The sequence below is a fragment of the Calliphora vicina genome, chromosome 2 (genome assembly GCF_958450345.1).
Source record: "Calliphora vicina chromosome 2, idCalVici1.1, whole genome shotgun sequence".
Lineage (NCBI taxonomy): Eukaryota > Metazoa > Arthropoda > Insecta > Diptera > Calliphoridae > Calliphora > Calliphora vicina.
In genome coordinates, this window is record NC_088781.1 from 102,970,497 (window position 1) to 102,998,221 (window position 27,725).

A 27,725-nucleotide genomic window follows, 5' to 3' on the forward strand; every position below is an offset into this window, starting at 1 on the left:
GATACTTTTTTTTGTCAAATTCTGTTTTATTTATACCAAAGTAAAATATTAATAATTGAATATGACGTCGGGAAAATATCTACTTCTAGCATGTTGGTAGACGTTCGCTCTATTCATAAATGTTTGACGTACAAGATGCAAAAATGCTTTACTTATCTCCTCAATGTAGTCCGGAACTTTATCATTTAGAGCATCCGTAGTTTTTGTTTGTTGAGCTAAACGCGGTTATTTGCATGACCTAGGCCCTAAAGAACCTAGATTGTAGTGATTTGGAAGAGGTTGAATAACTGCTCTAAATTTTTGGCCTAATATCTCGAGTATAATGACACCGATATTTGACAATCTGTTTCTGCAATAACTGATGGATATTTCTATCATCGGGTTGATTTGGTATTGAACCGCACATGGACATGCAAATGTCCTGTTATAGGTAACGAAATAGGAGCCTTTTCGGTTGTAATAAAGGGATTATATTATGGAGCCATGCTATTACTGATAGGCTGCCTTTATAACCTAATCAAGATTATTATAAAACAAATCTCCATAAATTTGGTAATCATTGATTACGATAAAACAATATTTTGTTTGACAAGTCAACGCTTGAGTCAGTGTCTAAAAAATTTACTATTTCTCAGAATTTACTAAGTTTTTCAAGATTTGAACAAATCCACAGTCATGTAAAAAAATTCCAGTAATTCTGATTTTGTATCAGTAGCTATGTTCAATAACTAAAAGTTGTTACTAGTTAGTAACAATTGTTACTGGAAAAGCGTTCATTAACTCAAAAACTTGCAAGTAGAGAAAAAATCAAGAGCATATAAATTTTAAAGAGTGTTCTCTCGTTGCAAACTATTACAAGTTCTATTTTGAACTCGTAATAGTTAGCAGCTTATATTTCATATGTTTTGTGTTATTCTTTATTTATTTAAAATTTTATTTTTGTGGTGAAAAAATGTCAAAACAAAAGAATTTTCAATAAAATTGAAGAAAATGTAAGTATTTATACATTTTAAAAGAAACAAAATAAGAAAATTGTGTGTATAAAACAATTGTTACTGGAAAAGCGTTCATTTACTTTTTACTATTTTTGAGAATTTAAGAGAGTAATTTTGTAAATTTTGATTTTATTCTCTCGTTGCAAGTATTTACTGGGAAAGTAATTGAACAGACCTAGTATATGCAGTGATGTTAACTTTTTAATTTCGATTACCGTACAGCACTAAAAAAATTACCGTTTTTTAAGTAAAATTACCGTATGCAAAGTTTTGTACAAAAATAATAATATTATCTTATTGAAAGAGGTTTATTTTTATAATTCAATATATCGAGGGCCTATATTCAAAACTCTCTATCTTAAAAAACACAACTTTTCAGGAAAGCCAAAAAAATGTTTTTTCGCGTATTACTTAAGTTATTAAAATTCGGTATGCTACAATTATTATTTTAAAGCAACTACTGAAACTCACATACAATTTGTTTTTAAAATTTTGCATTATTTATATTTTCTTCTCAAAATATTCAATGTGTATGTATAAAAATGATAAGATAGAGGATTTTGCATTTTAATAGAATTAAATTATTTTAATTTCATTTATGCCATCTGTCAGTTTTTAACGTGATTTATTTAGATAACGGCTAATAATACAACATAAGATAAAAAACACTTTAAACGTAGACACTTTTTAAGTAAAATTCAAAAATTATTAAGAACAAATTATTCCAAAAAAAATATTTAAATATTACTTATTTGAAAAGATAGAGACTTTTGCATTGGGAAAAAATGAAATAATAATATATAGAGAAATAACAAAAATGCAAATAAAATAGCAAAAAACAATATGCTTGTAAGAAATTCACATCATAGATGAGGGCATCATAAATGTTGAACATTTTACCATCAAAAAGAAATTTTCATGAATATCAAAGATAGAGGGTTTTGAATATAGGACCAAGTTTGTAAAACAGCAGAATGCCATTTTTATCAACATCTTTTATTTGCCTTATAAGCATTCCTTATCAATTTCATTAAATTCATCCATTTGAACATTTTCTGGGAAATGCAAAACTAAAGGATGTTTTAATATTACAGAAATATTGGTATCGAACAATTGGGGATTTATTATGTCAATGTTTTTAATGATTGCATTTGATTTGATTCAAAAAAATGTTTTCAATCAGTTTTTAATACTAATTTGTTTGTATTTGTATCCATACTTGAAAGACTTGGGGTAGTTAGTTATCATCATCCTCAAAATTTTATTATTATTTTAATGAGAAATATGTACAGTAGCCCAATAAAGTCTACATACAGGAATTCAAATTAAATTTCTTACGTTGAAAGCTGTATTTGTAAGTTAAAAGTAATGAAATATATTTGTTAAAAAAATAAATTCACACTAAAAAAAATTAAATCACGTCCAAAATTTCACCGTTATTAGAATTTTTGATTCTGAGTCAAAAAACGAATTTTTTTTTGGGTTTTTTGGGTATTAATGTTCAAAATATTATGAAACTTAATAGCCCCACCCACCAAAAAGTAGGCGTGACCGAGAATAAATTTTTCGCCATTTTACTCAGAATCAATAACTCTAATAACGGAGAACTTTTGGGCGTTATTTGAATTTTTTTTGCTAAAATCGACATAAGACATTTATTATTATATATCTCATAAAAAAGAACTAAAAAAACTGCTTTAAATTAAAGTAACATAATAATTTTTCCTGTATGTAGACTTTCTTGGGCTACTGTATGTATATCATATGTAGACACATTATGGAAATATAACTTTTGCGATATAATTCTTAAAAATTTAAACTTGAAATTGTAAACAGTAAAATAAAGTAAATGTTACTTCAGTTAGCTGTAAATCGAAATTGTTCCAATCTTTTTGGCACAACAGTGGGAGATAGCTATGTCCGCCTGTCTGTTGAAAACACGATAGGGCTTAAACGAAAGCAGCTAGCTGGCTAAAATGTTCCTCAAATTCTATCTGTTGGTTTGGTATTGAAAATGAGCAATATCGGCCCATTATTTCACCTAACCCCCATACAAATGTCCCCCCGGAATATTGTTTGAGCAGTCATAAATATGTTGATTATGCGGGAATCCTGAAAAATTTTGCACAAATTAGTTCTAGGTTCCGGTAATGTATGGCGAAAATCGGGCAACATCGCGATCAAATTGGGCATAAACAGGTTTTAGGCCAAAACTACATATTGATGGTGGCTATACAAGATTCGGTACAGATTACTGCTGAGTTAAGATTATAAGTAGCCACCAGTGGCCGAATGGGTTATTTGCCTGTTAGCAACGCGAATGTCAACGAAGGTCAACAAATTATCAAATAAGAAACAAAAATCGTTATAAATAGCTGTTATGATTACAATAGAGAAAGAGACTATAACATGTTATTATAATCAATGTACTCTTTATGTCTATCGCTGCTTTAGATCAGTGACTGGATAATGAATATACTATAATATTCAATAAAAGAATTGTTCTTTAACATATCCCAATTAAAATTATTACGTCGTTAAAATAACAAGAAAATTTTCAAATAAATCGTTTACAAATTGTGTCCGATATTGTGAAAAATCCGGGCCATGTTAAATTTTCGTATTAATTTTCAAATACGAATAACTCGCTTACTATAAGATATGCTAATCGGGGTCTTAGAGAATAAATTAAAATATTTTGGAAAAATCACAAAAAATTGGCAAGCGTTTAAAAATGTTACATATCTGAGGTGCCCTACCTCGAGACCCCACAGCGCCGTTCATAGTTAAAAAAATAAACTTTTAATTAACATTTGTGAAATTTCATGACAATCGGCAGATTAATTGTTCATTATTTTTTATAGATTTTTACTGGTTTATTTTTTTAAATTACTTAATAGAATTTTGTAATCTTCTTATAATTCCAAATATTTTATTAATTATTTATGTAAGTATTGTATAAATATATAAACTTAGTTTTACATAGAAATTTTTGGTAATTGTTATCCTAGCTTAGATATATGTATATGAAATTTAATAAAACTCATTTAAAATAAATAAAAACATAGAATTAAATAACTAACAAATAAATACAACTTATTAACGAGTATCTAAAGTGTAATATTGTATGTAAAACTAATTATGGTCATAAGAATATTTAATACTAAAGAGAATTTTACAAATGATTTGCAACTTTGCCTTACTTTAAAAAAAAAATAAAACATAAAATTATTTAACAAATTGATGTGTACAATTTTCAATTGAATCACAAAGAAAGAGAGATAGAGATCTTAAAATTAAAAGTAATAAAAATTAAATTTAAAAAATTGGTTACAGAACCTTAAAAACGATATGATTTTATTCCAATTTCGCTTTTTTATTAATGCCTGATGGTTATTTTGTTGGAAACACTTTACAGCATTTATTTCTTTTGGTGTATTGCATGGTTATTTTCAAATTTATTGACTATTTTTTGTTATAAATCAAGCAATTTGTTATGTTTATGTTGAGGTAGTCATTATTTAAAATAATAAAACTAAGAATGAAATTATATTTTTTAAAAATATCAAATTTAAACTAGAAAAATTACTTTGGTGTTGTTTGTTTGTTAAATGTTGATTTTTGCAAAGGGTATGACTAGTATTTATTGTGGTATAGAAATTTTGATTTTTTTTAGTTAATAGGGATTTGTATTAAACAAATATGTATATGGTAAATGCCATCATATTCGTTTAACATAATTTTCCTGTCTTAGAAAAGGCTCATATGATGGATAAATTACTAATATCATATCTAATATCATTGATTTCTTTTAATTTCTTATCTTATGAACCTTATTTTATAAGTTTGTATTTAATTTTTTTGTTTTATCTTTTACCGTATAAAAATTTAGTTTGTTTTTTAACCTTTTATTTATATTTAACTTATTTACAAAATTAGTCGCAGTATTTATTTAGTTGTCTAATTTAGGCAGTTGTAGTTGATCCATTATCGGCATTGCAAAATTTATCAGCCATTAATGCTAAGACTTTTTCCAATTTCGAGTGTCGATCATCAGCAGTGGCTGTAGCTCCCTTACTACCCCACAGAAATTTGATGTGGAATTCGGTTCTGTAATTAAAAATAAAATAATTTTGATTATATACATATTTCAGCATTATCAAAATACGTGTTAAAACTATAGACAAATGATTACTATATTTACAGATCAAGTTATACTATATCTTTTGTCACGTTATTGACCGACATTCACAAAATTCATTAGAATGATAACTGGATACAAATTACTAATATGTGTATAATTTTCTTTTTTTGATATCGATATGTTTTAGATATTTATTAAAATGGTCCTTATATGTGAGGTGATTTTCCACGAATAAAAATATAAAATTTGAATTAATGTAAAATTTTAACAACTAAAGATAACATAACAAAATTTGAAACCAATATAGACTCAAATGTCCTTAAATCAATGACATTACAACTTTTGAAATTTTTTATTTTAAAATACTGAAATTCCTAAAACGGGCAAATGTGTTCCAAAACTGAAGCTTTTTCGTGGATCGGTGCTTTGCCTTTTTAGACTTTTTTACTCAAACCGAAATTTTTTTTTTTAAAATGGCCAAGTTTGGATAAGACTGGGGGGTGGTATGTCCGCTTAAGTGAGCCAAATTTTTCTTTACACGCTTTTGCTTTAAGTTATCTTTCCGGATAATATAAAAATTCTATATAGTCCCGAAGAAATTTTTTTTCTACAAAAGAAAAAATATATGGGCTTTTTTGGGAAAAAACGTAAAAAATACTGCCCTTTTTACAAGTTCCAACTTTGGATGCTGATATTTTAGAAATAAATTTCGACCCTCCGTAGGCCCGTCATATCTAAAAAACCATAAAAAGATCGAGCAAAATTAAAAAAAATAAATCACAAAACCTGAATATCTCTTCAACTAATAGAAATAACCTGCACTTGTAAGCATAGTTTTTGTAGATCTTCTCAAGGACCATTTACGTTCTAAATTTCAGCGCATTCGGGTAATAAATGGATTTTTCGCAATTTTTTTAAAAAAATTGAGACCCGAGGTGACCAACTTTGAGGGGCTACGTACTTGCCCCCATTGGCCCGAGGAAGCTGAACAAACGTAAATCAACTCGAAAACACCTCAGTTCATACCATGTGAAATACAATATCGTAACAATATCTCCAATAGTTCCCAAGATACCGAATTATTTCCAAAAAAAAAAGTTTCTAAACCACTGTGCAACAGTAAACACCATAGCTCGTACACAAGACCAATTACCAAAAATAATTTAAAAGTAAAACATTTTTATATAAACCACCAAAAAGATCAGTGAATTTTTTCATTTCATTTGTAACATGTCGAAATATTGGTCATAGAACAAAAAAGTATATATTTTGGGTCATTATAAAATTGTAAGACGATATACAACCATTCGTCTGTTGTTGGCACGGTAACGCCTCCAAAGAAGGATGTAGGGAGATGGATCGGTAACTGAATTCTCCCAGACCCCATACAAAATGGTACATAAATGCCAATTGAAAATTTTATATAAATCGTAAACCAATAATTTGTTTTGATCGGTCAATATTTTACCACAGCCCCATTTAAAGTCCTCTTCAGAAAAATGGTCATAAGTTCCCATATAAGGACCACTTCAGAAAAACATATTAAACAACATAAATGTTTTAAAACTATTTATATCGATACTAAATTTTACACAAATGTGTCGCAGTTATCATAATATTGGATTTTGTGACGATCAGTACATAATTGTCCATAGCTTCCACATAGCTTCCACTTCGTTAGTGTTTATAAACTGGTTAACCGAAAAAACGGTTTTTCTTCGAAATCTCGGTTTTTTGTGAACCGGTTAATTTAAATATTGTTGTTTGGTAAACCGGTTTATTAAAGAAAAAGTACCAAAAAGTCTCCCCCTAGAATTCTCACTGACATAGGACGGTGTATGCTTAAATTCATGTGTCTAAGTCCATTGTTCTAGAAAATTAAAAAAAGTACCATTATAATAAAAAAAAGTACCATGAAGTATCCGCTTGAATTTTCACTCACATAGGATCATATACGCTTAATTTCATGTTTCTAGGTCCATTATTATAGAAAATTCAAAAAGTACCATTATAATATAGAAAAAGTACCAAAAAGCAGACACTTGTGGATTCCCACCCACTCTGGCCCATGTAAGCTTTATTTCATGTTTCTAGGTTCATTGGTGAATTCCTGATCTAATACACTTCGCCATATGCAGAAATATTATTCGGAATGCAATATCCACAGAAATATCCTATGATCTGTCTTCTGACCACTCTCCTGTAATTATTAATTATTGGGAGAGACCCAACATCCCAAGATTTCCTAAGGACTCTTTGTATTTTAAGACAAATTGGCTAAAATATAGGAAATATATCAGCAGTCATATCCACACAAATCCTAATTTACAGTGTGAGGAAGACATAGATAGGACCGTCAATGACTTCACGTCATTGATTGTTTCGGCTCGGGAACACTCTAGGTGCCAGATCCCTCCAAAAACTAATACGCCTATTTCAAGTTCGGATATTGAAAGACTTCTTCTCGAAAAGAGAAGACTCAGAAGAGAATGGCAACATAATAGATCACCTGCTGCAAAGCAGAGGCTGTCCGCAGCAGTACGTAAACTGAAAAGAGCCCTTCATTTAGAAGAGGATCGCATAAACGAAAATTATATTAAAAGTTTGACGAGTACAAAATACACAAATTTCTCTCTTTGGAAGGCAACGAGGAACATTAAGCCACCGGTAGAGGCACAAAGCGCTTTAAGAAAAGCTGACGGAACCTGGGCACGAAGTGCTATAGAAAAAGCCTCAGTATTTGCTGAACATTTAAGTGAAGTATTTCAACCCAACTCCACGGCAAATGAGTTTGAACTAGAAGAACTGCCAGCTTCAACAATGGCTAATGCAGCCCAATTCGATATTAGTCCTGAGGATGTTAATAGAGTAATTAAAAATAAATTAGACTTGAAAAAATCACCGGGATGTGATTTAATAACGCCATCAATGATTAAGAACCTACCAAATGTGGCAATAATTGTGCTATCTATATTGTTTAATGCGATCTTGAAACTAGGAATTTATCCAAAAAATTGGAAAATTACTCAAATAATAATGATACCTAAACCGGGTAAAGATTTAACCCTGCCATCTTCTTATAGACCTATTAGCCTACTCCCTTGTTTGTCGAAGATATTCGAGAAAATATTCCAGGAAAAGATAATACCTTTTTTGAATGATGGAAACATTATCCCAGTACACCAATTTGGTTTCCGTGAACATCATGGCACCATTGAACAGGTCAATCGTTTAACTGGAGAGATTAGAAAATCTTTTGAATTAAAGAAATATTGTTCTGCCGTCTTTTTAGACGTTGTTCAGGCTTTTGACAAGGTATGGCATAAGGGTCTAGTACATAAAATCAAATGTTTACTACCACTATGTACTCATAAATTGCTGGAGTCTTATTTATCGAATAGACTTTTCAGAGTTAAGTACAATGATTATGTGACGAGAGAATACAAGATTGGAGCTGGCGTTCCACAGGGAAGTGTACTAGGACCTACGCTGTATTTGATTTACACCTCCGACCTCCCTACGTGCGATAAACTAACAATTTCAACATTTGCTGATGATACCGCCATTATTAGCTCAGACGAAAACCCACTCATGGCATCTAGTCAACTGCAGAATTACCTCGTACGTGTGGAGTCATGGTTGAAAAACTGGCGAATAAAGGTAAATGAGCTGAAAAGTAAACATGTTACGTTCGCTCTAAGAAGAGGAAATTGACCACCTGTCACACTCAACAACGTTAATATACCGCAGTCTGATTATGTCACCTACCTTGGTATTCATCTGGATAGACGGCTTACTTGGCGCCGACACATAGAAACCAAGAGACTTCACATGAAGTTAAAAGCCTCTAGCTTTCATTGGTTAATCAGTGACCAATCAAAATTAAGCCTTGAATATAAAGTCATCCTGTATAAGACCGTTTTAAAACCAATTTGGACATATGGAATTCAATTATGGGGAATGGCTAGCAACACCAGTATTGATCTTATACAGAGGGCCCAATCTAAAATTCTTAGGACCATGACGGGAGCACCATGGTACATAAGAAATGAAAACATCCACAGAGACCTAGAAGTGACATTGGTAAAGGAAGAGTTCAAGAAAGTCCGTGAGAAATATATTGTGAAGCTGCGAAACCATCCCAATACGCTTGCAAGACAACTTGTGCAGACCCAAACCCGATCCAGGCTCCGTAGAGCAGATCTACCACCCCGCTAAGATGAGTGACAGTTTACCATTATGGCTCTCTTGCTGAAGAGCAAATAGTTTTAATTTTAGTTATAAGATTTAAATACTTATTGTAAGGTCAAAATAGACAGATTCAACAAATCAATAAAGCGTTAAAAAAAAAAAAAAAATTGGTGAAGAAATTACAAAAAGTACCATTCGATTAAAGAAAAAGTTCCAAAAAGTCTACCCCTAAAATTCACACTCACTTAGGACCATATATGCTTAATTTCATGTTTCTAAGTCCATTGTCATATAAAATTCAAAAAGTCCCATAGATGAATAAAAAAGTACCTATAGTTCAGTTCTCACATTTTGGTACCTAAATATTGTACCTTATTCCTAACACAAACTTCACTCAGATACATATCAGCGATAAGGGAAATAATTTAGAATATTAAAAAAAGTACCATTAGGAGAAAAGTACCAATTTCCCTTTTCTTCCTTGAAACAATCAAGTTCGAACTTTAAAAATATTCCATTTTGCTAAAATTTTTTGTCTATGTCAAATTATAGAAAAACATATTTTATGAAAAAGTACCAAAAATAAACACAATTTTTATCCCTTAAGGGTTCGAATTTCTATGTTTATTGGTTTAAAAGATACATAGGTTGCAAAAATTACCAAAATACAGTTTTTACCCGTTTTCTCCCCTAAAGGTTTCGAATTTCCAAAAAGTACGAAACACCTGTCAGCTTATTTTTTAAATGGAGTAACATGCTATTTTAATTTTTTTTGTATCTTTATTAGTTTTGAAGATATAAGGTTACCGAATTTAGCCGTTTTTACCCCCTAAACGTTCGAATTTCCAAAAATCCCTTCTTATCGGATCGTTTTGGGGAGGGAGGAACCCACAGTTAAAATTTTGTGATTCCAGCTTCAGCCGTTTGGGCTGTGCGATGATGAATCAGTCAGTCAGTAACGTTACTCTTTTATATATATAGATAATGAACTGAATGTTTCTTTCTAAATTGGTTGGATTGTAGTCTTTGAAAACGGTATACTACATGGCATGTGTTATAAAATATTTGTAACTAGGTCCACTTAAGTGAGCCAAGTTTTACTTTCCACGCTTTTGCATTAGGTTCTCTTTTCGAGTCATATACAAATTTTATATAGTCCGGAAGAAAATTTTTTTCTACAAAAGAAAATATATAGGTACTTTTTTTTAGAAAAACGTAAAAATACGGCAATGTTTACATGTACCATCTTTGGATGAGTGTAACTTTTTATATGGACGACATGACTGTTAATAGGTCTTTTTATAGTATTCGAAATTTTATCGAAAATATAGGTGATATTTAAAAAAAACAATTTCGAACCACCGTGGGCCCGTCATATCTAAAAAACTAAAAAAAGATCGAAGAAAATTAAATAAATACACCTAAATAATTTTAAATATCAACTCATTCGGTTCATATTTGGATTTTTGGAGATATTTTTAAAAAATGTGAGGCCCGCTATGGGGAGTAATTTTGATAATTATGCGTAAAGGGCTCTATTAACAACTTTTGTGTCTTTGGTGACCCGCAATGAAATTTTACGGCAAAAAGTTTCGTGAAATATTTTAATCCTTAAATGTCCTTTTTGAAAGAACTTTTTTCGATTTTAAGATTTTTCGGGGTTAAGATCTTTCACAAAAATTATTCCCATAAAATTCCACAATATAAATGATGTTGAACAGTGTTATTATTGTAACTGTTATCAAATTTGTTGGGAATATTCCTCCGATTTTTTTTAACTAGCCAAAATTATTAAGAAATTTCGAAACACATTAGAACTTAGTTATTATAAAAACATGTACCAGTTCCAATTCCTAAAAACGAATGATATTTATATCACAGTCAGTTCCTATAACATCTATACTAAAATGATTAAAATAAATATGCTCCCAATCCAAGAAGATAGATAATTAATTATTATATTACATTTGTAACATAAATAAAACATTATTTAAAAAAAGTTTTCTTTAAAAAACCTCTCATTTCCAACTCACCTAAATGCATCACTTAACAGCTCATCCAATCTCGATATCGATTCCTCCAAAATAATTTTTGAATTTTTACGAAACAGTTTCAAATTATTGAGGAAATTACGGGATGAATCCAAATGGGCATAGTTGATATACATTCCAAAATCATCAGCCTTACTCTCCCACGATGTAATGCACATGTTGTAAAGCGAAGATTTCTCGCTTGTATTATTGAAATTCAAAATATCAATAACCGGACGATCCTTAAGCAGAGCATAAAGCAAAACATGTGGTACTGTGGTATTGGGAGCTTGAGGATTTGAGCACTCATTCATGCTAATTAAGGTGGGTCGGAGTTTGGCTTCGAACATGAAAGCATCATCGGTATATTTTTGACGTAGCAAATGCCAAGCAGAACTAAGTTTTTGGATCTTTAAAAGAAATCAAATTATACTGAAGCTGAAATATAAAATTTAGTTTAAAACTTACTTGAGGCATACACAAACCCAACATTATGGTGGAAAAACCAAACAGATTTCCCAAAGCAGTCTTGGTCTCCACCGCCACTTGTATCCATTTGCTGAGTAGTTCGGCACGATCTAGGTCAGTTTGACAAGTGAGTATTGTGACGGCCACCATTAATTTCATGCATTGCGTGCGCTCAATTAAATCATTGCGAAATATTTTACCCTGTGGCAAAGTCAACGTTTCCAAACCAGAACATTCCAAGACATTACATTCATTGTCAGTTTCAGATTCGGGTTCTGAGTTGGGTTCTTCTATTAGAAGACCAATGTCTATGCGTGTTATATGCTCGGCCAGCATTTTGGGGCCAGTTTCCAATAACATGATTTTGAATGTATTCAAAGCATCACCATCCAAAGGCTTATTTTCGCAAGAGGGCAACAGTAGAGTACTGAAATTCTCAACATCAAATTTGGAGGTCTAGAATTAGGAAAATTAAAATAAATTCCTATAAATGATTAAAAGAAATTATGTTGGTCTTACCGGTTTAAAATCTGGTATCTCTAAAGTAAACAGCTGATCCTCTGCTGCCTCTACATCAAATTCGCTCAAACTTTTCAAGGTTATAGAGGAAACGGAAGTAGTCATAAAGCGAGGATTTTTTATAATCACACCACGATGCATTATGAATTCGTTCATATCGCCTGGCATTGAATCACCCGAACCATTACCCGAATCCGAGCCACTTAATTGATAAATACCAGCCATATTTGCCTGCCTCTGTAAAGGATATTGTTGGTCCAAGCCCGATACTTCCTTATTGGGACGTGGTAGACAGGGAGCTTGACCCCCATTACGATTTGGTTTTGGTGGTGGACTGGGAGGTTTTTCGGGCAATTCCGGAATTTTACTTATTTCCAAACTTGAAAACATACTAGCCGAAGAATCATTATTAAAATCTCTAGCTAAACTTGAAGTACGATTAAGGTTATTGCGAAAAGCATTAGTAGCTGGTCGTGGCAGTGAATGAGTGGTGAATTTCATATGATTTTCCACCAATTCGTTGGCCGTACAACGAGCTATAGTCTGGAAGCCGTTGGTTGGTATTTTACCATGCATATTTAGGTTTTCTAAATGAGAGTGCAGCTGGGTTTCATTGGGAGAACCGCAAACAATGTTGCTCTTTTCAAACTGACTAAAACGTCTGGCCTCGGGACGATAACCATGACCATTGGCTTGATTTAGTTGATTCATAGAACCACAATTTCCTACATTATCCATGGCTGAACCACCGCAACAGCCTCCTTGTATTACACCATCAGCACTGTTGCCAGCCTCGGCATTTTTAATGTTAGACACCACAATTGCCTGGGCTGGAGTTAGACTTTGGGAACGCTGTTTCTTACAGGGTAATCTAGGAGCTGTATTAAGTTTACCCCGTGGTGGTGATGACATGGGACTTTGTTGCTGCATCATTGGTTGACCTATAGCCGTGGGCAAAGACTGCTGATGGTGTAACATGCCATGTGATGGTTGTTGTTGATTGAAGCCGGAAGTGGTCATGCCACCAAAACGAAAACCGGCATTAGCTGCCAAGGGTGAATTAAGAGGACTTGGTCCTCTTAAACCTGCCAACATTTGGCTATGCAATTGATTTCCTACAATCTTGTGGCCATAAAAGGAGAGTGGATAAGTACGATTGCAAGGATATTGTATGCGAGCTCCAGATGCCAAGGATATGGGTTTTCCTAAAGAATAAAATAAACTATTAAAAGAAGTTTAACTTTAGGAATTATATTTTAAAACTTACCACAACCCACATAAAAAGTTATAAGATCGGGAATGGCATCAAATGCATCCTCCTCAAATTGATATTGTATACGTTCGTACACGGTATCTGGTTGTACCAAAATCTAAATTTTTTTTAAAAAAATTTGTTTATCAGCCTTCCAAATTTTGTATATCTATCTCACCTTATTCATAACAAAATGCAACACCGCCACCTTAGTGCGGCAAGTCAACACATAATTATCCGGCTGTGATGTACAGTCTCTGATTAGGAAATCTCCATCTCGCTGAACAATCTCCTCGGCACGCTGTCTAGGCAGAGGACCATGGTACCAGGCATGTGAACGTAAATCACGTGAATCCAAACTAAGTTCCCATTCTAAGGCTTTCTTAAGGGCCAAAGCTTCTTGCTGTTCATTTGTTGGCGGTAAAATGGCACCCATAAACGATGTGGGCTGGTTAAAGGAACCCGAGTTTAAAGAATCGTTATCCATAGTGACGTCTAAGATTTGGGTAGCAGAATCGTTGGTTGGATTATCGATGTTATTGTCACGAGTTTTTAGTTCCTCATAGCTAAAAGAAATCATGTCAAAAGATTGTTTATGAAATATGTATGTATATTTAAGGCAAATTTGTTTAAAGCAATCTTAAGGGAAGGCTTTTGTATAGGTAACACCATGAATTTTTTCAGAATTTAAATACAGTGCACTCGCGATAATATGAACACCCCAAATTATGAACACTTTTTACTTCCACAGGGTACTCTAAAATATGAACTTAGTGAACTAAGCTGTTCATACTTTAAAGCTTTTTAAAATATGAACAGACACTATAACAGTGCGTACGATACACTAACTACTCAGCAACTCGCTATTACTACTTATATACACACTTCCATCTTCTAGTAGTTTCATGAATTATCTAACGGAAAAACTCGAATGTTCTATTTACACAAAGATCACCTAGAGCTTCTAATGCTGCTTAGTGTTGCACAGTAAATGTTATCATACTTATAAACAATTTTAATTACAGAGTGTTATCATAATTGTGAATATGTAGACACTTCTATAGATTTATATTAACATTTTTAGGGATTGCATAAAACGAGTTGTTCAAGAATAATTTAAGATTTCCCCAAGACTGATTCTATGTTCAACTATATTTATTTGTATTTTAGAACTTTTCTATTTTGATAACAGAAACGTTTGCATTAGATTATGTTGCAATGTAAAAAGTTAAGATGCTTATAAATAAAAGCGACATCTACAACTCAATATTATTTAGGTCATTACACAAAAGGACTGAGAATACAAGTGTGCGGGGTATATTGAGTTTGTCATTCCGTTTGTAACACATCGAAATATTGGTGTTGATTCATGCTGGGTTCTTATAAAATTCTAAGATGATCTAGTTATGTCCGTCCGTCTCTTGAAGATAGTGGGTTGATAAGAAATGCTGATGTTTGAAAGATAAGACCTAGAAAACTGAAATTTGGCACAAATGATATTTTTTTAGAGGCAGATGACTTTAAATTGGCAGCACTGTTTTCTGTGACAGCTGCTTTGACAGTTCTCTGTCGTTTTAAGGTTAGTTTGATTTGGCAATTTATCATGAGCCAGAGCAATGTTTGCAAATTGTTCAAATTTAATTTGAAAATCTTGGTTCAATTCATCGGGCATAACGGGCATTTCATGGTGCTTATAATCGTCCATCAGGAGCCGAATTACCGCATAGCGAATGCGGTAATTTGACCCCATATCGATTAATTCGAGGAACTAAGGATTGTTTTCGCAATACGTACTCTTAACGATAATAAGCATCCCGAAAGAAGCCGTACAGTGCACACAGATCTAAATGTGTCAATTCGACATTATGTCCAACAATAAAATGTGTGTACCTCCAATTTTGAGTAAGGATCATGGTTCGCGTGCTTACAAGATTCAACTCGTACATCTGTACATCTGCGCAGTACATTTGGTGAATGGGCTGAAGGAAATTTCGCAACATTTGTAAATGTTGTTCTATGTTAAGTAAAAGAATTACAGCATTTGGAGCGATGATACTCCACAAGCCATTATCAAAACACCATTACATCCAGAAAAACTCACTGTTTTGTGCGCACAGATATTGGTACTGCAAATCAGAGCTTCGAATTAATTAAATTTGAGCTTAATTCGCTAAAATCTTAATATAGAATTAAAATTTCAGTCATTCACCCATAGATCAAAAAAATTAATATTTGAAAGGTTGAATGAATTATGTTATGAATTAATTCCATTATAAGAATTTATTCAACGATGAATAAATTCGATAAAGAATTCAAAAACAATTTTTAAATTCTGAATTAATTAGACGGTGAATGAATTATATTTAAATAAAAGCCTTTGAGTGAAGCTAAATTATTATCACTATATTTAAAATTTATCAAAGACCAGAGCTGTAAATGAATTATTCTTTTTATACCCTTCATCTTCGTAAGAGGGGTATATATAAGTTTGTCATTCCGTTTGTAATTTCCACAACATAATTTTCCGACTCTATAAAATATATATTCTGAATCCTTATAGATAGCGGAGTCGATTAAGTTTGTTGAAATCAATTTTCTGAAGACCCCAGATATCTTCGGGATCAAAATCTTCAATAATACTGTCAGACATGCTTTCGAGACGTTTGCTATTCCGTTCATAAATGGCTGAGATATGAGGAAAAAACCAGAACAACTCCGATTTTTTACCTATTTTTGACCTATATCTGGATTACTAAGTCATTAACATAGACAATATGGATATCTAATGATATATATTTCAAAGACCTTTGCAACGACCCGATTTTTTTTTAAGCCACCAAATTTTTTTTTAAAATTTAAAAAAAAATTTGAAATAACATTCAAAAAAAATTTTTTTACAAAAAATTTAAAAACTGTTTTGGAAAAAAAATAAATTTTGTTTACCTAAATACATATTTATAAAATTTGTATTTTGAAGTATAATTTGGTGAAGGGTATATAAGATTCGGCACAGCCGAATATAGCTCTCTTACTTGTTTGATTTTAATTCGTTTCGAATTAGCTAAATTTTTAATTAATTCTTTTCACAAAAAAAAAGAATTGAATGAAATTTGAATCAATTCAAATGAATTAGGCGGAAATGAATTTCAATTCATTTCCAATTCAAATGAATTTGTAAAATGAATTGAATTCAAAATCAATTCAAATGAACTGGAAATTAATTGCAATTCACATTGATAAATTCATTTGAATTAGAAACGAATTGCAATTCGTTCTACAAATTCATTTGAATTGGAAACGAACTGCAATTCATATTTACCAAATTCATTTGAATTTACTTAAATTTCATTCAATTAATTTTTTTGTGTGAATGATTCGCGAATTAATTCAAAAATTAATGATTCCTTTACAGCTCTGTCAAAGACTTATACAAAAATTGATTTATAGAAATTTCGTTTTTTTATTTACTAATTCTCTAGCTTCATTCAAAGGCATTTATGTAAATAGAATTCATTCACAGTTAAATTAATTCAGAATTTAAAAAATTAATTTAATCAGTCAATATATTTTATTAAGCTGGTTTGTAATGGATTTGAATTAAAGAAAATTTTAATGATTCAGTAAGGAATTAATTCTATAAAGAATATTTATCTAACATTTGTCTAACGTAATTTCTATTTATCCCGAATGATTATTAGGATTCATGACATTGCATTTGTTTCTTTATTAAATAAACTAGTTGACTGCCCCGGCTTCGCCCGGTAGCATTTACTAATGTTAGTTCTTCAAGTTTCTCCAACCCACATAAACCTGCCTGTTCTTATTTATTTGCAAATAAAATATCTAAAGTTGTACTGCATACTTTAGGGAGCTTTTTAATTAGTTGACAGGACACAAAAAAAAAAAAAATTCAGAGTTTTATCCGGAATTTTTGAATTTTTTTTCTCTGCAAACCATCTTATGAAAATTTCGAATCGAATATATAGATAAAGTCGACCAGATATCATGTAAATAATGTTTTAATTACTTTCTATTATAAAACGTTACTTTATTGAGATTCGGTTGTCCCATATGTTTTTGACTTAAGAAGATTGTTTGAAATAAATGACAAGTTAATCAATATCACCAGATTGTCCCGAAAGTTTTGATTATTTTATCAAATATTTGAACAATATAAATGTGCTTGTGTTACATTTAGATGGAGTCTAAGTCTTCTAATCTAAGTTTTAATAGTTCTACATAAGTATATATTATTTCTATTTAAAAAATATAATTATTATACAATGATACTCCTTTAAAGTAAGTGAAGAGACAGAAAATAAGAACATAACCTAACTTTGTTTTAAAGACTTCAAAAAAAAAGGATTTTTTATTTGGTTTGTATACCACCCTCATAATTTAAGAGTTTTTATGGCATTACATATAGTTAAGTATGTAATAGGAATATACATATAAGTAAAATTTTTAAATAAATTATTAAATAACTCAATAATATTGAATAATATTATTGAAATATTGCTTTTTTAAAAAACTATAACTAAAATTTAACATTATACTTTAAAGTATTAAATTATTAAAGTTTTCTATAACAATATTTTATTTAACTTACTAGCATTTTAATATCCTTTTGCTGTTAATAATCCTTTTTCATATAAATCCTTTATTTGCCACACTTTTCTTTAAATATTTCTCAATTAATTTTTATTTTTTTCTTCTTCGAAATTTTACATTTTATTTAATAATTTGTTTCATTTCTGTTTCACTAGCGGCCCAGCCCAAGAAAATTTTTTTCCTTGCTACTTCTTTCTATATTTGTATGTGTCTTTTGAATACCGTTAACACTACAACACATTCGTTTTTATCCTGTTCGAAACGACTTTAACTCTCCAACGTGTATATTCAATCTGTTTTATGTGTTTAATGCCGTACGAGGACTTTCTGTAGTAAAAAACTGTTACAGTCTCTTTCTGTTTATTTAGATTGGCATGTGTGAGAGTGTGTTTTTATGTTTTTACTCCCCTAAAAATACATGTCAAACCTTCTGGCATCTTTACACGTAGAGAAATGTCTGGATTTCATAAATGTATGAAATTTGTTATCCACATAAATTTATTTATGTTGAATTTTGTGTTTATACCAACATTTTTAAGAGATATATGCTGATTTAACTGATTTTCGGAAGGTGAACTATGAGAGCTATGACTAATTATGGATCGATCACCATGAAATTAGGTCGTCTGATTTGTGTCTATATTAAAGTTATTTGTGTTGAATTTTGTATAGCTACCCACATTTTTAAGAGATTTATGAACGTTTAAGTGATTTTGGGAAGAGGGCCTTATATGGGAGCTATGACTAATTATGGACCGATCGCCATGAAATTAGGTGACATGACTTCCGTATACATAGAACTTATTTGGAAAGGAATTTTGAGCAGATATATATATTAATAAACAAGTAAGAAAGTATGGTCGGTCAAGCCCGACCATATAATACCCTACACTAAGTAAAAGAGCAAAAAAATTTTTCTTTTAAAATTTCAATAATTTATATTTTTGATTGATTTTCGGAAGTAGGGTTATATGGGGGCTATGACCAATTATGGACCGATCACCATGAAATTAGGTCATGTGATTTATGTCTATATTAAAGTTAACTATGAATTTTGTGTGTTTACCAACATTTTTAAGCGATTTATGCACGTTAAAGTGATTTTCGGAAGCGGGTCTATATGGGAGCTATGACTAATTATGGACCGATCGTAACAAAATTTGGTGACATGAATTTTGTATATATAAAACTTATTTGGAGCGGAATTTGTGGAGATACATATATAAATTAAACATTTATGACCGATAAAGTCCAATTTCGGGAGGACATTCGTATGGAGGCTAGGTGAAATAGTGGACCGATTTCAGCCAGTTTCAATAGGCTTGGTCCTTGAGCCGAAAAAATAATATGTACCAAATTTGATCGAAATATCTTCAAAATTGCGACCTGTACTCTGCGCACAAGGTTTACATGGACAGCCAGCCAGCCAACCAGACGGACGGACGGACGGACGGACATCGCTTAATCGACTCAGAAAGTGATTCTAAGTCGATCGGTATACTTTAAGGTGGGTGTTAGACTAATATTTTTGGGCGTTACAAACATCTGCACAAACGCATAATACCCTCCCCACTATGGTGGTGTAGGATATAAACATTTATGACGGATAAAGTCTGAAATAATGGACCGATTTCAGGAAGTTTCAATTGTCTTCATCCTTGGGTCGAAAAAATTGTATGTACCCAATTTTATCGAATAGAATATTGCAGCTGTAAACGGAAGTGAGAAAGAAGATCCAAATGTATCGATTCGGGAGCTCTCTCCTTCCAGTACGTGGGAACTTTTCCGCAAAGATAAGATACAGCTGGTGCAGGAATTAAAGCCACAAGACCATCACATGCGCCTTTCTTTCGTAGATTGGGCTCTAAGATGTTGGAAAGTGATGATGCAAATCTTCCCAACCACTTCATTCTAAATACCTTTTAACAGTTCTTTCAACACGTGCCCAAGCGTTGTAATGATGCAATATTACAGTTTCATGTCCGCTCGCATATTCTGGACCTTTTTCGGCCAATGCTAGCTTCAAACGAATCATTACATTCAGAACAGGTTCCCCCTGATGTTCTGGTCAGATTTCACCAGCTCATAATAGATAGAACCGATTTGCTTCCACCAAATACAGAGAATTTCCTTAGCGCCATGGATATTTGGCTTTCAAGCATCATTTCCTATATGCAAAATCATCTTTCAAGATTTCTCGGCTTTAATTTGTATGGTAACCAATTCCCCTGCTTTTGGATGAATCCTGCTGGATATTTGGCTTTCAAGCATCATTTCCGATATGCAAAATCATCTTTCAAGATTTCTCGGCTTTAATTTGTATGGTAACCAATTCCCCTGCTTTTGGATGAATCCTGCTGCTCGCAAACGTTTTGAAATTGCAGCTTGAATAGCTCCCAATGACTTTGCAAGCTCTTGATGAGTTTTACAACAATCTTCACGGAGTAATGCCTCCAATTCTTAGTCTTCAAACTTTTTTGGCTCGCCTGAGCGTTATTTGTCTTCCGTATCAAAATTACCACTTCTGAACAGCACAAACCACGTCTCGCACGTTAAAACCGATAGAACTCATTCTTTATAAGCTTTGGTGAACAACCAGTGTACTTCAACGGCATTTTTTTTTTTCAAATTATACACAATAATGTTCAATAACTAAGTGAGAATAAGTGACAGATATGTACTCTTAAAAATGACATATAAGTTATTAGAAGCAAAAACCACGTTCAAAAGATACGCCATATGTTGTAAATCACGCATTTTTAAGTCATACACCCAATATTAATACATATAGATTATTATTTCCAACATTTAACACCCTAAATTTCGTTAAGTGTACAGACACTTTCTTATTTATGTGCATGTTTCTGCTGTCATATTTTTCAACCCTCTGTTTTGATTGCACTTTTGCCGGATCAAAAAAATCATGTACAAAATTCTTATAAATTAAAGAGAAAGAGAGAAATTAATGATGATGAGAGTTGTTGAGGTAAATAATTATTTAACTATTTTTCCCACGCATGCGCAAATCTATTGTTATTATTTATTTCATTATTCTTATTATTGCAGGCAGGCAGAGTGATACCATCAACAATTTGTGAAATGGGGTGTGTTCAATGTCAGAACATGTGAAAGGTACGGGTAACGGTCTTACAATTCTATTCATACATTGTTCAAACACAAAAGTACTTACAAAACTACACCATGAGTTGTAAAGATTGTAAAGACCGTTATTTTGAAATTTTAAAATTTATACAAATGATGAGTGATTGTTAAAGAAAAGAATTTTAAATATTTTGAAAAGAAAACAATATAATTGAAACATCAGCTAAATAATTGTCTCAATCATAAACCATAAACTTACATGGTGTCTGTCTCATCGAATGTGAAACGTTTTTTATCCACTGGACTTTTAGTATTTGGTGTTATAGTACCGCGCTGATAAGAATTACGTTTAAGTGATTGTGTTGAATCAAATAGATTTGAGTATTCCGCCAGATACATGGGTGGGCATGAGTTTTTGCGTCTCTGTAGTGGTGGTGATATTTGGCTAGATACTAAATTTTAATTAATTCAATAGAAACACAGCAACAGTTAATTAAAAAAAAATGATAAAGAAAGGAAATTAGTTTAATTAAAAATGTTTGTTAAAGAAGTCTAAAAATAGTTTTAAACAAACATACCATCATCAATGTTCATGGAAATACGACGTTTAGCTTGAACTCTCACCAAACTAGAGAGCATTTTCGAACGATGTTCTGGATTACGCACACCCTTCAGTCTTAAGTCGGCATCCTCTAGATCCAAGATGTCTGCAACACAATTGTACATACTGAAATTGGCTGGAAAATGTGAATGTTTTTTAAAGATATTAATAACATTTAGTTTGGTCTTGACTTTGTTAAATAATTTCTTTATAGTTGTATATGGACCACAGATTATTACAGATATTCAATTTCATGTTTCATGTTTATTTTGACAAATATAGAGCGGAAACTAGAATAAAACTCAAAAAAAAACAAATTTTTCATAGTTTTTTTTACTAATACATTCTCACCACTTAGATTTTGACAACTGAGTTAGGTTTTTGAGGTTTTCTCCTGAGTTTGCGATCTATTTGTATTTATCAATGGTTTGTACAGCGAGAGAAAAGATACAATTTCCAATAGGCAACGAGTGTGCTATATATTTGTCCCTCTTTTCAAACCACAACCATTTTGATTTTTTTTGTTTGATCTCTATTGTTATATTTCTGAAACCAGCTGATTCATATCTGTATCATTTGTGATATAGAATGGAAACCTTATCAGTTATCTTAAATAATTGCAAAAATCATAATTTGAATATACATAATAAAATTTAACATTTTAATTATTAAAGATATTCAAACCATAGAGAAACATAGTGCGGAAACTAGAAAAAAACTCAAACAAAAAAATTACTCAAAATAATCACACATACGAGTGTTGTTTTTGTTTTCACATAGTTTTATCTACTAATACATTCTCACCACTTAGGTTTCTGACAACTGAGTTAGGTCTTTGACAGCAGAGTTTCCGCTCTATGTCTATTCTCTATGATTCAAACTCCCCTGGAAATATAAATTCTCTTAAAAGAGAAAAAAAGGTTAGGTATCGCCTTAAAATATAATAATGAGGAATTGAATCTCAGAAGCTGATCCTACTAACGATAACGAAAATACTCTATTGAAAATATGTAATTTCCTTTTGGATATGCCTCCATAATAGACAATAGGCGAACAATTCAACCAGAAAAAATAATTATTTGTGGAATGTATTAACTCAATTGCATCCAAAGCAGGAAAATTACCCGATGTACACAAAATAACGTCCACAATAGTAAGTATTGAACCAAAAACCCGGTATAAAATTTGGAACACTTGTGAAAATATAGAACCTGACCTTGATTTTGTATCATCTGCCTGATACAATTTTTAATCGGTTTATTTCTTCCGGGATCATTAGGAATTGTAAAGGATTGTAATTGTGAACTATATAAGTAAGATAAAGCTCTATAAGACTGTCCGATGATAACAACATTGAGGGAACAATAATTCTAAACTATTACATATTAAGTATAACGGATTTGGATATATAGACCGCTTGTGAATATATATACATATATCTTGAAATTAATTATGAATAGAAAATGATTAAGTAGGAACACAGACAAAATCCCAGTGTCAACATAATAATATAAGAAATATTACAGTGAACAAATGGTTCTCTGTCAATGTCTTGCAATATCTGATAGTCAATGAAATTGGTTTATCTATTTTGTAACGGGATCTTGAGGAAAGACCAAACTCTATTAGACGGTCCAAAGATAATATAGAGGGGATAATAATTTTAAACTATTACGAATACAACCGGGTTTGGAAATATAAAATATACATATATTGATTGATTCTGTATACAAAATAAGTGTGAACTCATGCAAATTCCTATTAGAATATCATAATCTTTAAAATATCACTTTTAACAGATGGTTTTCTGTGAATGTCCAGCTATATTTGGTACTCGATTAAGGTAGTTCTTCTTTAATATCATCCGTGATATTTTGGAATTAAGAAAATTAATTCATTCCCTTATGAAATATATTAGGAAAAAACAACTTCATGAAACTCTCCAAAGATGATAACGTAGAGGGGCTTTGGCTCTGCGAAATCTCCCATTTCTGGTACTCGATTTAAGTGGTTAATCTTTTATTTCTTCCGGGATCTTTAGCAATTGATAAAATAATTAATTTCTATGTGAAGTATAATAGGAAAATAAAAAAAAAATAAAACTTCTTAACTCTCCAAAGATGATAACGTAGCGGGACTTTGGCATAGGCAAATCCTCTAATCCTTGTGGAAGTCGACGTGAAACAACAATTCAATCCTAATTTTAATATAAACTGGATTCCTAATAATGCTATAGCAGGACAGATAGTCAAAACCTCTGTTAATATTCATTAATATTCATACAACACAAACAAAATTACAAGGTCCGACCAATAAATTTTGATAGAGGAGACAAAAAAAGGACACGTGTATCGGCGTTTTGAAAGTTTACATCTGAATTTCATTTCTTATTGTTAATCGGCATAAATGGTTTCTTAATGATCCTTACATTTTAGGTATAAAATGTGTTCAGCAAATTTATGTAAAATGTTATGGAGAACATTTTTGTAGAATATGTTAACGCTCTAAATCCTCAAGTCATTGGTCTTTTTTGTCTTTCTTTTAAAAAAGTGCTAAAAACACCATTAAAACATGGATTTAAGGGGTTAAAATGTTCCGCAAAAATATTATCCGTGAAGTTTTACTCTAAGTCCCTGAATACACCAAGAAGGAAAATTCAACCAGAAAGTCGGAAATAAGACACAACAAAAGAGAGCTTAGGGTTAATTTCGCATTTATTAAGAATTTTAGTTTAAAGTACCCCAAAAATTTAGCATGAAAAAAAATAGTTAAAATTTAACTAAAAATCATTAATATTTTACCTTCGATAGCAAGGATGGGAAGCATTCATTAATTAAATTTAGTTTAGCTCTACGCAATTCAATTAGTGCGCTTGTCTTATGAAATTGTTCATCAGCTCATTAGATTCTGTTGACAACTGGTTCTCAAAGTAATCCATATGCTAATTTAAAAAATATGTTTTTATTGAATTTTGGTAAAAAATTTCATCAGCGCACCCATTGAAGAACGCTATAAATTCAATAGCATTCATTCGCTTATCGCTGAGATATGCTGGACATTGTATGTTACTGAAGTGGAATTAAATCAAATTCCAAAAAAATACAAAATATTTATGCTCCATTTTTCTCTACTTTATCAATAATATGTTTAGTTCTTTCCGAAAAAATCCACTTATCTGACTGTCATTGCCATCTGAGGTAAAATATAACAAATTGTTCCAAATGTAAATAGAGGAATTATCGTTTTGAAATGACTAAAGCCCACATAACGTAATTCAAAATAAATATTTTTCAAAAAATTCGTAATTTTTTTCGCTGAAGTACATAAAACAACGCTAATATAAAAAATTCACAAATAATCTCTTATTTCATAAGTACTGAGGCAGGCACGGATCCAGGTCAACAAATTGGTGGGAAATAAATTTACATTTACATTTTTCTTTTTTATATTATTCATAATCAATTTTTAAATTTAAACAAAAATCAAAAAACAGCCTAACCACAAAAGCCTTAAATTCGATTTTAAGTCCATAAAGTTGACTATTATTTTAAATTTCGCACCATAAAACAAATTTCAAATATAATATAAAATGTTATTTTATATTTATAAAATAAGCTTTTTGTTTTGAACTTTTATGTACATTTTGTTTTTCTTTTAAATTTTTTTTTATTTGGAAACAGTTGCAAAAAGTTTTTGAAGCTTTTTAAAATGTTGCTTATGGTACGAAAAAAACAAAAGTTCTATTTTAAAATGAAGTCGACTTTAACAAAAATTTACTTTAAAATTTCTTTTATAGTTAGGCTTTTGGGGGTAAAATTTTTCTTTTTTGGGAGGTGGCGATTTCGTTTGAGGGGTATAAAAATTTCGATATAAAAGAATGCAGTACGGGCTCGATTTGTGCAACTACCTATTATTGCAACTGACCGATTAGCGCAACAGCCTACTTTTAAATATTACAGTCTTTATAACTGCAACTTTTTTCAAAAAACAGATGCGATAAGTGCAACTTTATTTATTTTTTCATATGTAATATTATTCAGAAGTTATTCTATTCTATTCTCTTCTGTATTTATTCTGGTTGTTTTTTTAATCAGAGGCGTAATTTAAAACTATTTGCCAAATCATAGGCACCTAAAAAATACTTTCACGGCGACACTGCTCTCATAAAGAGTTTTGGCTGTTTATTCACAGTTATTTTTTATTAAAATATTTTTTTATATATTCGAGTACATATTAAATTTATTTACACCATTTATTTTTACTTTGTTTTGTTTAATAAATGAATTAATTACTTTTCGTTAATTAAATTGCATGTTTTTGTTAAAAAAAGAATAAAAAATAATAGCGTATATAGTGGTTGCTTATTGCAACATTTCGAATATCGAAACAACATCGATTTCCTTTTGGTTGCGCAAATCGAGCCCGTACTGTATTTCACCTTAACTTATTTTGAAAATGCACTTGAAAGTTTTCAAATACAATATTTTTGTAGATTCTCACTTTGATTTTAAATTACTTTCGTTTATTATTTCTATATTTTTAAACACTTTTTATTACAACCTACTTTCATATTGTTGCAAGTCCAAAAATTCCAGCCACTCTTTAATTGAAATTTTAGAATTGAACACCATCATGGTATTGGCATCTTTGCGACGCATTGTGGAATAGCGAAAATTCCAGTAAATACTACCGCGTCGATGGGCCATGCCCTTGGCATCCAAATGTCTGGTTTGTACATTTCCCATATTGTTTATTCTCTTTAGAACACTTCACTTAAAATCACTGCAATTTTCGAATTTGTTTATAGTTTTGTTCTTTTTTTATTCAACTTTACTTTCACAATAAATTAATTAATAATAATGAGCATTCTTGTACTCTTACTTTAAATGACTACGGATGGTTTGGGAATTTGCTGACAACTAAAACCCATTGTCAATGTCGTATTATGCAAAACCATTTTTTCTTTATACTCGTACTAGATTTGTGTTTATTAATTTCTTTTTTATACATGTGTACATATAAAAAAAATATGATATTAATTTTCAGTATTAATCCATTGAGGGGGGTATAAATTTGAAAATATATATTTCTATCAAGACTAAAATAAAGTCATTATTTCAACTCGTAATAGTAAAATTTATTTTACAATGTGAACAAATTTATATTCTCCTGAAAATAGAATTGATTTTTTTTTTGTTATATGGACTTACTTCGGTGGCACTCGTGTTGTTTACAGTTATTATGGTTATTAACCCATTAATGCCTAACCCCCCAGACAGTACTTAATGCATTTATATTGCCGTGGATATTTTTAATTTTTTTTTTTTGCCATGCCTGATATGGGTTCTAAAATGTATGTTTTTAATTTGCTACTTAGAAAAAGGAAACCCCTAATGCATTTTGAGGGGTTAATAGGAATTCCCCTCCCCCCAAAACCGAAAATTATTCATATAAAAAAGGAAAAAAAGAGAAAAATTTAGAATAAATTTTAAATTCCAAAAACTAACCACACACCCCCAATGGTTGATCTGGAACCGCACCTGCATAGCTTTCATCCACATGTTGAAAATTTGAAACCACATATCTAACTTGTTGTGTTATGTTAACCATTTACCATCAATAGATCTTCATAGGTCTGGCTTGATAAAAAATGTTGTTACATTTTTCGATATAGTAAAAGAAATTCAATAATAAGTCGTTAAAAATTGACAAAGTTCTAAAATTTATTGAAAATTCTTGTACATCTTTAAGTTTTAACAGTTGTTGGCTAACAATTATAAGTAGATGAGGAAAATAATGACGCAAACCACAG

The 27,725-nt window shown here is 31.1% G+C and overlaps 1 protein-coding gene across 1 annotated transcript; it reads right to left on the minus strand.

The window, feature by feature from the left end:
- Positions 1 to 4,898: 4,898 nt before the first annotated feature.
- On the minus strand, positions 4,899 to 26,906 carry LOC135952101 (breast cancer anti-estrogen resistance protein 3 homolog). The gene is made up of 9 exons (XM_065501896.1): positions 26,478 to 26,906; positions 21,891 to 22,049; positions 21,572 to 21,764; positions 13,778 to 14,165; positions 13,615 to 13,717; positions 12,348 to 13,552; positions 11,829 to 12,284; positions 11,364 to 11,770; positions 4,899 to 5,105 (listed from the first exon to the last, which is right to left on the minus strand). Exons 1-9 carry the CDS (start codon positions 26,656 to 26,658, stop codon positions 4,961 to 4,963), a joined length of 3,237 nt encoding a protein of 1,078 aa, XP_065357968.1. The 5' UTR covers positions 26,659 to 26,906; the 3' UTR covers positions 4,899 to 4,960.
- Positions 26,907 to 27,725: the final 819 nt, after the last annotated feature.